General features: G+C 43.2%; 2 protein-coding genes across 3 annotated transcripts in view; one reads left to right on the top strand and one right to left on the bottom strand.

Moving 5' to 3' along the window:
* The window catches only part of slc37a4a (solute carrier family 37 member 4a), a 36,953-nt gene extending 31,622 nt beyond the window's left edge, over positions 1-5,331 (top strand). For both annotated transcript variants that reach the window (XM_060846814.1, XM_060846816.1), the window contains one exon: positions 1,785-5,331. In XM_060846814.1, the coding sequence (XP_060702797.1) occupies positions 1,785-1,951 (167 nt within the window). In that variant the 3' untranslated portion in view covers positions 1,952-5,331. The remainder of the gene's footprint in view (positions 1-1,784) is intronic.
* Positions 5,332-9,407: 4,076 nt separating this feature from the next.
* LOC132829533 (E3 ubiquitin-protein ligase DZIP3-like) overlaps positions 9,408-14,626 on the bottom strand; it is a 118,192-nt gene continuing 112,973 nt past the window's right edge. The window contains exons 37-38 of the mRNA XM_060846758.1: positions 11,568-11,654; positions 9,408-9,809 (exon numbers count right to left, since the gene is read on the bottom strand). Coding sequence (XP_060702741.1) covers positions 9,729-9,809; positions 11,568-11,654 — 168 coding nt within the window. The 3' untranslated portion in view covers positions 9,408-9,728. The remainder of the gene's footprint in view (positions 9,810-11,567; positions 11,655-14,626) is intronic.

Genomic DNA, 14,626 nt, shown 5'->3' with positions numbered 1-14,626 from the left:
TTTATACCTGGCATTGTACTATTGTGTGGCACTCAAATATCAACTTCTGTTGCAGAGATTGAAGTTCAATATTTTTTCTGGGGTACAGGGAATGGAACACGTTTTTGAGACTTGAGTGGAATTCCATTGGAATTCTTCAGCACATCCTTCGATACCGGTGGATGACCAGGAAAATTCCTGCATAAGATTATCTATTTAATGTCAACACGTAGTGCTGTGTGTGACATAGTTGAAGCTTACTGACTGTTTCCACTCCAATCCATCCCCATACTATCCTATTCTCAAAGTTTCACTCTGCGTCTGGCAATTTATGGCATGTGGAGCAGGAATAAGTCTGAATTTAAATTGAAATTGTTGGGTATTTTGGAATGCTTGTGAAGAAGAGAGCAAATCTCTCCAGAGCTAAAATAATTTTCAACTGTGTGTTCTCGAAGGGAGTCCAGGCCAGACTGAGACTTGTTTCTGATACACACAGTTACTCCTCATCTTAGCTAGGATATAAATTCATAGAATTCCTATAATGTGGAGGCAGGCCATTCAGCCCATCAAGTCTACACTGACCCTCGGAAGAGCAACCTACTCAGACCCACAACATTCTTACAACCCTACATTTCCTATGGCTAATCCACCCAGCCTGGACACAGTGGGCAATTTAATATGGCCAATTCACCTAACCTGTGTATCTTTGGACTGTGGGAGGAAACCAGGGCATCCAGAAGAAACCCACATACCCATGGGGAAAACGAGCAAACTCCACACAGACAGCCACCCAAGGGTGGGATTGAACCTGGGTCCCTGACCCTGTTGGACAGCGGTGGTAACCACTGTGCCACCATGTTGCCTAAAAAGTGAAAATCAAGCAGTTCCTCAGAGGGAGTGTATAGATGGTCCAAAGAGCCTTTTTCTGTGCTGTAGACCTCAATGAGTATGACTAATGGAAGTCCTTTCCTCCGGTTGCTACTTGTAGAGCCAGAGATTTGCACATTTCTGGCAATGGCCCACAAAATGAGAGCTCCCTCTGCTGGCTGTAGTTTGGTCAGTCTTCACCCCGTCACTGCTGGGCAGAGCACCAAAAAAATCAGCAGCCAATAATTGCAATGAGCAATCGTAGACTGACTGTGGAGAGAGCTGATGCAGTGAATTAACAATGAATGTCTCCATTCTTGGCTTACACATGAAGCTGCATGCTGTTGGGATAAAGGAAGCTTTGCCTTGTGTCTGGTCAAGTTACATCTATCAAAAATAAAGCGAGGCAATGCCCCAGTGGTATTATCGCTGGACTGTCAATCCAGAGACCTGGGTAATGTTCTGCCGATCTGGGTTTGGTCCCTGCCATGACAGATGGTGGCATTTAAGTTCAGTAGAAGTCTGGAATTAGGAATCTAATGATAGCTATAAACCTAATGTCGGTTTTCAAGGAAAAACTCATCTGGTTCACTAATGACCTTCAGGGAAGAAAACTGCCGTCCTTACCTGGTCTGGCCTACATGTGACTCCAGACCCACAGCGACATGGTTGACTCTTAACTGCCCTCTGGGCAATTAGGGATGGGCAATAAATGCTGGCCTCACTAGTAATGCCATCAGCCCCTGAATAATAATACTTCGCACGCTGCATCACTAACAACTCTTCACACGCTCATTCACCGGGGAGCTGCTGGTGGTGGCTAAAACATTTAAATTCTTCAATAGGTTTCGGGGGAATTCAGACCATGTAATTAATTCAAATGTTTGTCTTGACCTGCAACATTCATTGATAACTCCCTTCTGCTTTGTGTCCCACAGTAGGGGGGTTCCTGGCAGGCTTCCCATTCAGCTCGATTGCCAAGTTTTACAGCTGGGACACGGCATTCTGGGTCGCGGAGCTCACCTGTGCTGTCACCACCGTGGCCTTTTTCCTGCTGAGGAACATCCGGACCAAGATGGGCCGCCTTCCCAAGAAATTAGACTGAAATTCAGCCACACTCACCCAATAGAGAGCCTGCTGCTGTTGTCACGTTGCTAAAGGCCTATGAGAGAGTGTGATTCTCATCCCCCCCATTACTGTGAGTCCGTATTCAGCAAATCCCATCACCAAATTTTTTTTTTCCCATTTTTCACATCTATATCTCAGACATCTTCGCCCTCTTTGCTGTACAAGGTTCAATTGTTTAACCAAGAGATTTGTAATGTATCCGTGCTGTGGGTTGGATCTGGCCTGGAAAATTTCTTCTTGTTAAAAGATGAGAGTGTTCCTCCTTCCTCCAGTTCAGTGGTTTGGTTGATCGTGTTGGGCTGGCCTGATCGTTACCACATTCACTACTAATGTGCAAACTACCAACTGCTATAACCTGAGCTTGGAATCACTGTGGGTGGGAGAGACAGCAACATAACGGTGGTGGGGGTGGGGCTGGATGTAATTGTCAAGGGTGGGTTTCCATAGGACCCCATCACCAGCATCACTTAAATCCCTTGCTGCCAACTGTCTCCTTGGAAGAGTTATCACATCTAATGATGTACAGGAGCATACGCTTTTTTTGCCTTCATTAGCTAGCTTTTCCTGCCAGAGGCTATAGCTTGGGGGTGACCCCACCTCAGGCCTGACTATCCTGGAGAATCTTCTGTTTTTACTGCCAGCTGTAGGCATTTTTAGATTAATTTCCCAGAAGGGGGGAAATAGCGAGCCTTGGAAACGACACACGGCTCTGACTTGTCCAACTAATGGAACTCCAGAATAACCAATGCATTCAAGTCCCACTTTTCACTAATTCCTCCCCCCTCCATTCCTCTTAATTAGCCTGTTTTGCAGCATTTCCTGTGGTTGTCAAGTCCTGGGGTAAGAATTGAACCCTGAGCTTCTGGTTCAGAGGCAGGGATGCTACCATGACGCCATAAGATTTCCTGTCTATATTCCTGTTATTGTTTTAAAATATATCCTCGACTGACTCGAATAATCTGTAATCCCTACCCCACGCTAGGAAAAGCCTTGGAGTTTCCAGATCACACAGTAGAATTACGTCTCCATAGTGTTCAGGGTGCCCCTAATTATAACCAATGCAGTATAGTCACCATTATAATGTAGGATCAGGTGATCATATCCACATAGTGATGTGCTTCATTCGATATGTTACACATCTGTCCAAGTCTTTGACTGTCTCAGTTAAGATTTGTTGATAGGTCCCGACGATAGTAAACTCTGAATGCCGGAGATAAACGTTATAGTTTGTGGATCACTACATGTAATCTTCAGGATTGTTCTTGCTGTGTCTTGTATATCTTATTTCTGGTTCTGGTGTCTTCAGCCTGGGTAATGTGTAATTCGAACAAGCACTGACATCAGATAGTCAGATAACCACTCTCAGGAATGTGCAAACAGAAATTAGTGAAGCTCAGTTGGTGAGCCATTGCCCATGTGACATGACAGCAGCTTCCCTTTGGTGAGTTTTTATTTTTGTTGCCAGTCCCATTCACAATTTCTTCCCAGTCTGTTCTCCCGTCTGGTTGTTAAATAGAGCTTATTAACCACACCTTGTTCTTCCTAACAGTCAACTATCTTAAAGGACAAAAAAAAAGTCAATTTCAATTTAACAGTGATCCAATTGAATCCTGTGAAACCTTTACAAAGAGAATGTCTTTATATCTGGATTGTGCTTGGATAACGTCTGATGTGTACTGGAGTGACGACCTCTGCTCAAAAGTTGTCATATTAACAGTTCCGTGAAATACGTGTGGTTGTTTCAAGAACTACCTGACCACACAGGAAGAATTCAAACACTAGTTATAACCATGGCAGACAAATGGCATTTCAACCACCGTGAGAAGCCATGTAGTGCTGTGCAATCACAGTCTGTGTTGGCTAAACGTATTTGGAGTAACTAAGGCTCCATTCATGTAACTTTTGTGGTTGGTTCATTTAGTCCCACATGGAACAACCTTTTCCTTTTTGCAAGATTGTTGGCACACCATATTCTGTACCAGAGAGAAGCCAGACGTTCTGTCCCACAGCTGCTGTCAATAGTATTCTTGTGTTGTACATCTGGCAATTGAAAGCAGTGCTCAGTGACTCATCTTCCAATGCTTTCTCCATGTAAAGTAGTTGAGCCTCTACTCTGCACCACTTCCATTGACAATATCGAGTCTGATGGGAGATTCTGGTCTCAATGCTTGACCTATCCAGGGTACAAATGAATGGCAGTGTTGAGATACCAGAGTGCAGAGGGGGATTGTCAAATCTGCCTTAGTACAATTGAACATGAAACATTGAGAGAGTGGGTGGGTAGAGTATCGAATCCTGTTGAGTTACGTATTGTAGCAATAACTTTAAAGAGTCATTTGTACACCTAAATTTGAATTTCCACTTTAATGTAGTTAATTACAATTGTATGCTAATGAAATTTTAACTCTTAAATTATGCTTGATTAGGATTCAATGTTTTAATAAATGAAAATATAATTGTGTTTTTAATGTTTGATTCATGTATTAAACAAAAACAGGAAACTGTAGTCAGTGTCGTAAGGTAATACCAGCTGCTGCTGCAAGAGGTGAAAACAGTGAAACATGTCCAAAGTCCTCTTACTGTACTGAGAGGAAAGAGGGTGACCGATTTTTCTTTTAAAGAAAACACTTTTAAAATACTTCTATGTGAACAGGAATTAATAATTTCATCTTAAACATACTGCAGTCTGGAAGCTGCAAGGTTCACTCGTATGTGCTAGTGAATGTAGTAATCTGTTCAGTAAAGCCTGTGAGAAGTGTCAGAGCCAACATCCTTCAGTGAGGCTTGAATAACAGAGTCATGCAGCCAAGAGCTGAGCAAATTTTCCATCTGTGACTGTTTTGGAGCTCAGACTACAGTATGAATGAGGTATGGTACAAGATGCTGGAAATCGCATTTTTCAATCACGTTTTGTACTGCCCTTTAGATATGGGTATTTTAAATAACGTGACAGAACAGATATTTTCAGATCAATCTGTTCAATGTTATTACAAGTCTCTAGAGAGGATGAGAACCCAGGCTTCCTGGTCTGGAGATAGGGATACTGCACCACAAGAATCCCTAGAAACATGGGTCGCTTCTGCTTAGAATAGAAGTCGACTGTCCTCACTGGAGTACAAGAAAAATAACTCCCACGTTACAGAAATGGACCAACAACTTTGGGCAATACAGCTTAGTTTGGTATTGACTCATTGAATAGTTTGAGAATCACCCTTTGTCAAAGTTTAAGAAAATATCCCAGTGATTGTGATCAGACCAAACGTGTTAGACTTATAACCAGTGCTGCTTGGACACACCATTCTCATTAATTCATTCTCCATATTGACCAGGTAAGCTGAAGTATTAAGTACTTTTTTATGGAATAGAAATCAATGTGACAAGATATTGAATTCAAACAAGATATTAAAAAGCTCTTATAATAAAACACGTGTACATGTGTTTGGTACTTGTACCTCTGTACAAATAGTTTCTTTTAAAAAATGTGCTCATCAGGATGTTGAGGAATGGAGAGATTTTCTATTTCAGAGTTCCCAGTATCAGCAGCAAACACTCAGTTCAGGTCTCCTCACAAAATTGCCATGACACAGGAGGCCATTGGGCCCACCATGCCTGCACCAGCTCATTAAATGAGCATCATGACTAAGTGCCAATCTCCTGCTTTATCCCCATGCTCACTATTTCTATCCAAATAATAATCCAATATCATCTTGAGTGCCCCAATTAATCCTGCCTCCATCAGACTTCCAGGCAATGTGTTCCACCATTACAGAGATGGTGAAACCTTCAATCATGTGGTCACCATGATACCTGACTATTCCCAAGGACTCCCTGCTGATTTCCCCACATCTAAAATCATGCAGCATGTTTTAACTCGCTCCAAATCCTGTTCCTCTCTCACCCTAATGCTCACGGACTTGGCTTCTGTTAGAGCACCATCTTAATGTTAAAGTCTTTCCTCTCCCTCTATTTCTGTGATCTCCAGCACCATTAAAACTACTCCACTCATTGAGTTTTTGCCTCTTGACCATATAAACAGCAGGAATAATGTAAAGGTGAAGTTACTACAGTGTTACTGGACCAGAAGCTGCTCTCACTGGAGGGAGATGACTGCTGGTGGTTTACCTGAGGGTCACTCTACCTTAGGTAAGGGGGAGAGGTTCAGGTTACTGTGAAGAACTCTTGTTCTCAGCTGGTGTGGGAATTGAACCTGTGCTGTTGGTGAGACTTGCATTGCAAGACAGCCATCCAAGCTAACCTACCTCCCAAGAACAGGAACAGTAGGCCTTTCAGAAAGCCTGTTCTGCTGTTTGATGGAATTATTGCTGGTTTGACTGTGGCCTCAACTCCACTTTCCTCAGATCCCTTTCAACCCCGTGCAATCACCTCCACCTGAAAAACATTAAATGATCCACTCTGTCCTCGACTCCTGAGGAGGATTCAGGGTTGAGAGGCTGTGGAATGGAAAGAAAAATGTCTTCCATCTTAAATGGGACACCCCTTATTTTTAAACTGCCCCATAGTTTCAGTCTTTTCCACAAAGCGAAACATTCAGCATTAATTCTATCAAGTCCCTCAGAATCTGATGCTTTCAGTTGCATGGGCATCATTACCTACAGGACATGAAGTTTTGTAATTCCCTTAGTCTCCTCCTTTCACACACTGTATAAAATCTTCCTCAAGTGCCACAGTGGTAATGTCCCTATCTCTGAGCTAGGAGGCCTGGTATAAAGTCCCATCTCCCGCGGATGTGTGTCATAACAAGTTGATTAAAGAAACTAAAGCCTCTCTCTTTAAGCAGGTTTTTTGGGCCTCTGATATAATATTGCCTCCTATGGCTTGGTGTCATATTTTGTTTTGAATTGTTGCTTTGAAACCCTTTGGGACATTTAGTTACATCGAAGGCATGGTGGTGTATATCATGTTGAATGAAATGCCCTAACAATGTGTCTACCATATTCTCAACAGAAAAGCTGACTGGGGTAGCATCCTTCCATTCACTAGATGAGTTGGCGTCCAGTCCATTTCTTTCTAAGTTTGCCCGTCAGTAACATGCCTCAGGGCAGCTTTGTGAGCTTGCAGAGGGTACGGGCTACTCTGCGTGGGTGGGGATCCTATGTTTCAAACAACAGTAGATGGCAACCGTGCGTGTGTGTTTCATCATCCGCTTCAATCGTGCTGGCTCCTCAGAACTCGGGACATCAGTATTTACTGTGGAAAAAGGATATGGAAGATATAGAATGTAGAGACATAGATGATGACATCTTGAAAAATGTCCATATTACAGAGGTGGAAGTGCCAGATGTCAAGTTCCCAGGACCTGATCAGGTGTATCCTAGAACTCTGTGGGAAGCTAGAGAAGTGATTGCTGGGCCTCTTGCTGAGATATTTGTATCATCGATAGTCACAGAAGAGGTGCTGGAAGAATGGAGGTTGGCTAACATGGTGCCACTGTTTAAGAAAGGTGGTGAGGACAAGCCAGGGAACTATAGACCAGTGAGCCTGACATCGGTGGCGGGCAAGTTGTTGGAGGGAACCCTGAGGGAGAGGATGTACATATATTTGGAAAAGCAAGGACTGATTAGGGACAGTTAACATGACTTTTGTGCGTGGGAAATCATGTCTCACAAACTTGAGTTTTTTGAATAAGTAACAAAGAGGCTTGAGGAGGGCAGACTTGTAGATGTGATCTAATTGGACTTCAGTAAGGCGTTCAAAAAGGTTCCCAACTGGAGACTGATTAGCAAGGTTAGATCTCATGGAATACAGGAAGAACTAGCCATTTGGATACAGAACTGGCTCAAAGGTAGAAGACAGAGGGTGGTGGTGGAGGGTTGTTTTTCAGACTAGAGGCCTGTGACCAGTGGAGTGCCACAAGGATCGGTACTGGGCACTATACTTTTCATCATTTACATAAATGATTTGGATGTGAGCATAACAGGTACAGTTAGTAACTTTGCAGATGACACCAAAATTGGAGGTGTAGTGGACAGCGAAGAAGATTACCTCAGATTACAACAGGATCTGGACCAGATGGGCCAAAAGGCTGAGAAGTGGCAGATGGCGTTTAATTTAAATAAATGCGAGATGCTGCATTTTGGGAAAGCAAATCTTAGCAGGACTTATACACTTAATGGTAAGGTCATAAGGAATGCTGCTGAACAAAGAGACCTTGAAGTGCAGGTTCATAGCTCCTTGAAAGTGGAATCGCAGGTAGATAGGATAGTGAAGAAGGCGTTTGGTATGCTTTCTTTTATTGGTCAGAGTATTGAGTACAGGAGTTGGGAGGTCATGTTGCGGCTGTACAGGACATTGGTTAGGCCACTGTTGGAATATTGGGTGCAGTTCTGGTCTCCTTCCTATCGGAAAGATGTTGTGAAACTTGAAAGGGTTCAGAAAAGATTTACAAGGATGTTGCCAGGGTTGGAGGGTTTGAGCTATAGGGAGTGCCTGAATAGTCTGGGGCTGTTTTTCCTGGACGTCGGAGGTTGAGGGGTAACTTTATAGAGGTTTACAAAATTATGAGGGGCATGGATTGGGTAAATAGACAAAGTCTTTTCCCTGGGGTCAGGGAGTCCAGAACCAGAGGGCTAAGGTTTAGGGTGAGAGGGGAAAGATATAAAAGAGACCGAAGGGGCAACTTTCTCACACAGAGGGTGGTACGTATATGGAATGAGCAGCCAGAGGAATTGGTGGAAGCTGGTACAATTGCAACATTTAAAAGGCATCTGGATGGGTATATGAAAAGGAAGGGTTTGGAAGTATATGGGCCGGGTGCTGGCAGGTGGGACTAGATTGGGTTAGGATATCTGGTCGGCATGGACAGGCTGGACCGAAGTGTCTGTTACCATGCTGTACATCTCTATGACTGTATGATGTACCATGAGATCAGGGTCTTCTCTGAGTGCCTGGGGAGTGAAAGCACTCTAATCCAAGCTAGGAGTTCACATCAGAACCTGCTGCCGACAGGGTAAGACCACAGAAGCTGTAGCTTACCAAAATGGAACGGTGTAATTGCAGAGCAACCACATTCAAAAGCTGATTCAAAAGATGCTGCTCAGGAGAAGGCCCTGCAGGATGCAGTGTCCTGACCATTCTGGATGGAAGTAGAGAACGCAAACCTTTCCCGTCTAGTGCCTGAACTCCACTGGATTAAGCCAGATCCCAAGTACACAGGCAAGTATAAAACCTTAGAAAAAAACCCAGTCATGCTCTCAAGCTTGTCCTTCGTTGCTACTCACAATCGTCCCTCCTACCCTGGGAACAAAATAAACTCTCCTTTTTTGGATGGGGAGTTAAAAACAAACTTCTCCTTTTCTAGAAAGTTCCTTTTAGCAAAGCGATTCCATATCTAGCGTTAAGTTTAATGCAATACTCAGTCTACACCAATGTTTAGATAATCTTTATTTCTTTTAAACTGTAAATTATTACGGTCCCTCCCATACTTGTAAAATGTGCCTCAGTAGCACAGCCAAGGAAACGGTATATAATTCACAAAATAATCTTTCAATATAGTATCATCAAGTCTGATAGGAACTCGTCAATGAAATAGTTTTGAAATCCATGCGAGTGACAGGATTCCACATTTATTTCTTGAACCCCAAAGTCATTGTCCCAACAGAAATGTATCGTACACACTCCTGTAACTGCACCACAAGTGTCTTTACTCCTGTCACAGGTTTCCTGAGCAAAAGCCCAGTGATGGCATTTCCAGTGGGTCAGCCTACAGACAACGGTCACAGATTCCAGTCACCTGGTTAGGACTGCGAGAACGAGGTTGCAAAGCTAAGTGTGCAACTTGGGCAGGTCTTCTGTTCCTTCAGCCACAGAGAGATACACTGCATCCAAGAAAAAGCACAGAGAAAGCATAATGAGGAATTATTGCAAATATCTGCAAAGCAATTAGAGGCCATTCAGCCCATCGAGTCAAACAGCGCAGGAAACAGAGTTTGTGGTCCAACCAGTCCGTAATCCCAAACTATAGTAGTCCCACCTGCCTGTGCTTGGAGAATAGAAAACAATCAACTGATGGACCTGAAGGTAAAGTGCAAGGCAGGGATAAAGACAGACTCCATAGTCATTCAAGACCATGGTGCTGTTCTCCCATTAGACAGAGAGACAACTGATGGTGGTTTGACCTAAGGGCCACCCTGTTTCAAGTGAGGGGTGAGGGTCAGAAGGTGGGACCTGCATGGTAATCATGAGAATTGAATCCACACTGTTGGTATCATTCTGTATTAAACCAGGTTATCAACTCCCCAGTTAAGGACACAAGCTAAGGATGCAGGTTTGAAGGATCTCACTGAATAGAAGCAGCAAAATAGCCAAATTGCTTACATTCTTTCTTTACATCTCCTCTATTAAACATAATGATTCATTTCCCATTAGATCACAGATCATTCAGTGACCATTCTTTGAACATGTGCTGAGTCACTGAGCATTGACAAAATATTACACCATGAAGAAGGTAACAATGGGGTGTGAACGTATTCCCAATGAAAACCACAGCCCTGCTGCTCCAGACAGGGTTATTACTTTAGTGAACACGGGTGGGAACCCGATTTTTCCATGGGGCTGTGGGTATTGCTGGGGCAAGGCCAGCATTTACTGCCTAAATCTAATTTCTCTGGATCTGAACTGCTTTCTATGCCATTTCAGAGGGCAATTAGAGTCAACCACCTTGCTGTGGAAGTGGATGCGGAGTCACATTATCATGACACCTGTGGCTTCCAATTTCCCTACAGTAAGGGGCACACAAATGGCAATTGTTATCAAGAACTTCACAATTAACTTCTTAATTCATTCATGGAACTTGGCAGGATTGTCTAGATCAATGCTTATCTAATCGTTAACATTCTACCACAGGACTGTGGGTCTGGAGTCAGATACAGGCCAGACCATATAAGGATGACAGACTTCAGTCTCTTAACAGGACATCTATGAACTACAGCAGTTTTTACAACAATCAGCAGTGGTTACATAGCCACCAGAGTTTTTTAAAAAAGTTGGCCATTTGCCCAATGGTGGGATTTGAACCCATGTCCTCACAACATTAGCCCGGGGTTCTAGGTTATGAGTGACATTATCACGACACCACCACCCACCCTTAGGCCTTTGCTGATCAATGTGGCACGAGGGGGGAATTGTGACTTGATCAGGCCTCCCTCCAGATGGTTTTTTTGAGGTGGGAGGGTGGCATTGCTAACCTCTCAACAGCTTTTTGTCGTCAATTCCCTGAACACAGAATAGACTGGAGGAGTTGAATGATCTCGTCATATCCCAATTGTCCTATGGTCTGTATTTGGGTTCGTTACTCATCGTGAGGAGAAAGGTGGACATCTTCATGCCACCATAACTCTGGCACCTTCCAAGAATGGGAACTACCTATGCTTCCCAAACAATCAATACACAGCGACACCCTGCTGGAAAGGTACCTCTAGAAGGGCGGATTAACTGGACTTTGACCCATCCCAAGCTGAGTTGCCCAGCTAGTTAGGCCAGTCCGTCCTGTATCAAACTACAATCTAATTAGAGAGTTAGTGCAGACAGGAGGGGAGGAGGTAGAGTAGAAAGATCAAAGCAGCCCAATCCTTTACCTCTCTGTGGTATTTGTGCCCACATTTCATTACAAAGAGACGACTGGCGGTGAGTTCCTCCTGGCAAATCACACAGGGATCTTCATCCTCCAAGGAAGCAAGGAACATGTTAACCAAGGTGCTGACAGGTCATTGACACCATCACAGATTGTCACTGTATCATCTCAATCTCAGCACAGCATGCCATTAAGCCACTGTGACCATCCTATGTGGTGAAGACTGCATATTTTCTTTTTGTAAAATAATCCAAAAAACTAAAAGTTTAGGCATTGCTGTGTTTCAGAGAATGTACCATTTGTTTCACAACTTAAGAGTCATAAAGTTGTGCAGCACAGAAATAGATCCTTTGGTCCAATGCACCTATGCTAACCAGATATCCTAACCTAATCTAATTCCATTTACCAGCATTTGGCCCATATCCCTCCAAACCCTTCCAATTCAGATGCCTTTTAAATGTTGGAATTGTACCAGCCTCCTCTGGCAGCTCATTCCATTAATGCACCACCCTCTGCGTGAAAAGGTTGCCCCTTAGATCTCTTTTATATCTTTCCCCTCTCACCCTAAACATAAGCCCTCTAGTTCTGAACTCTCCTACCCTGGGGAAAAGACCTTGTCTATTCACCCTATCCATGCCCCTCATGATTTTATAAACCTCTATAAGGTCACCCCTCAGCCTCTGACGTTCCAGGGAAAACAGCCCCAGCCTATTCAGCCTTTCCTTATCGCTCAAATCCTCCAGCCCTGGCAACATACTTGCAACTCTTTTCTGAACCCTTTCAAATTTCACAATGTCTTTCCTCTAGCAGGGAGGCCAAAATTGAAGGTGGAATTCCAAAAGTAGCCTAACCAACATCTTGTACAGCTGCCACATGACCTCCTACTCCAATATTCAATGCTCTGACCAATAAAGGCAAGTGTACCGAACGCCTTCTTCATTATCCTTTCTACCCAAGAATCCACTTTCAAGGAATTATGAATCTTGAAAGTTAAAAAAGCGGAACTGTGAGGGGTTCATATTTTTGACATAAGGTCACTTAACTTTTGCAGAAGCTGGCTTTAATACTTTTGAGAGACTAGCTGGTCCCAGGTGTCTTTGGGTTGAAAAGCTGCCTAGCAAGAGCTTTCAAATTTTTAAGTTGCAATTTGTCACTGATTTGAAAAGGTCAGTGTACCTAGACCTCCAGAAATCCTGCAAGCAAATATGGGTCTCTTTCTCACCTTCTGAATAGGAGTAAAAAAACAATAGCTGAAAAACGTGTTGCTGGAAAAGCGCAGCAGGTCAGGCAGCATCCAAGGAGCAGGAGAATCGATGTTTCGGGCATGAGCCCTTCTTCAGCTTTTCCAGCAACACATTTTTCAGCTCTGATCTCCAGCATCTGCTGTCCTCACTTTCTGCTAGTAAAAAAACAATACTCAAAGCCTCTGAAATGAAGCACTTCTAACTTAAGCAAAGACCTAGATCCAATTGACCAGCCACCAAATTAAGGATCGCTCACAGACAGCAACAAAGCAATGTCATGAAAATTTAGAAAACTGTGAGAAAGTCACCTCATTCCAACGCTGTGGCTTGGACTCATGCTTTCCACTCATGATACTTTACAGAGCTGTCTGTCTTGTATGCGTTCTATTTGTGAATGAACGTGAGCATTTGGGTTTAAAAGACATGTTGTTTAAATTTTGTTCAGCAGTAGTTAATAATCAATTTTTGCCACTCATTAAAAGAATCGGTTTGTTTATAATTAATAATTTTTGATTTCTTGTTTTTGATAGAACCTGTTATGGGTCAAAGTTGGCAATTTAAATATCCCAGTGATTCAATTGGTCATTTATATTTGTGAGAGCTCATGGGATAGCATATATAAGTGTCAGCATACTCTTCTTATCAGTGTTATGAGAATGTGAACATTACAATGGAGTTGTCCATTTACCCATCCTTTCCTAACCCCTCCTTTCCATATCGTACATTCTGTTGCTCTTGGGAAATAAGGCAGGGCAGATGACAGAGGTATCAGTGGGGGAGCATTTTGGGACCAGCAACCATAATTCTATTAGTTTTAAAACAGTGATGGAAGAGGATAGACCAGATCTAAAAATGAAGTTCTAAACTGGTATCAGGCAAGAATATTCAAAAGCTGATTGGAGGCAGATGTTCGCAGGTAAAGAGACGGTTGGAAAATGGGAAGCCTGCAGAAATTAGATAACAAGAGTCCAGAGACAGTATATTCCTGTCAGGGAAGGCTGGTAGGTATAGGGAATGCTGGATGACTAAAGAAATTGAGGTTTCGTTAAGAGAAAGGAGGAAGCATATGTCAGGTATAGACAGGATAGATCGAGTGAATGCTTAAAAGCATATAAAGGCAGTAGGGGTATACTTAAGAGGGAAATCATGAAGGCAAAAGTGGGACATGAGGTAGCTTTGGCAAATAGCGTTAAGGAGAATCGAAAGAGTTTTTACAAATGGGACAAAAGGGTAAAGGGAGAGAATAGGGCACCTCAAAGATCAGCAAGGCGGCCTTTGTGTGGAGCCGCATGAGATGGGAGAGATATTAAACGAGTATTTTGCATCAGTATTTACTGTGGAAAAGAACATGGAAGGTATAGAATGTAGGGAAATACATGGTGGCATCTTGAAAAATGTCCATATTACAGAGGAGGAAGTGCTGGATGTCTTGAAACACATAAAAATGGATAAATCCCCAGGACCCGATCAGGTGTACCCTAGAACTCTGTGGGAAGCTAGAGAAGTGATTGCTGGGCCTCTTGTATCATCGATAGTCACAAATGAGGTGCCGGAAGACTGGAGGTTGGCAAACGTGGTGCCATTGTTTAAGAAGGGTGGTAAGGACAAGCCAGGGAACTATAGATCAGTGAGCCTGACGTTGGTGGTGGGCAAATTGTTGGAGGGAATCCTGAGGGACAGGATGTACATGTATTTGGAAAGGAAAGGACTGATGAGGGATAGTCAACATGGCTTTGTGCGTGGGAAGTCATGTCTCACAAACTTGATCAAGTTTTTTGAAGAAGTAACAAAGAGGATTGAGGAGGGCAGAGCGGTAGAC

This window comes from Hemiscyllium ocellatum, chromosome 29, assembly GCF_020745735.1.
Source record: "Hemiscyllium ocellatum isolate sHemOce1 chromosome 29, sHemOce1.pat.X.cur, whole genome shotgun sequence".
Classification (NCBI taxonomy): domain Eukaryota; kingdom Metazoa; phylum Chordata; class Chondrichthyes; order Orectolobiformes; family Hemiscylliidae; genus Hemiscyllium; species Hemiscyllium ocellatum.
Note: the sequence above shows the minus strand (reverse complement) of the source record. Positions and strands in the feature narration are given on the sequence as shown.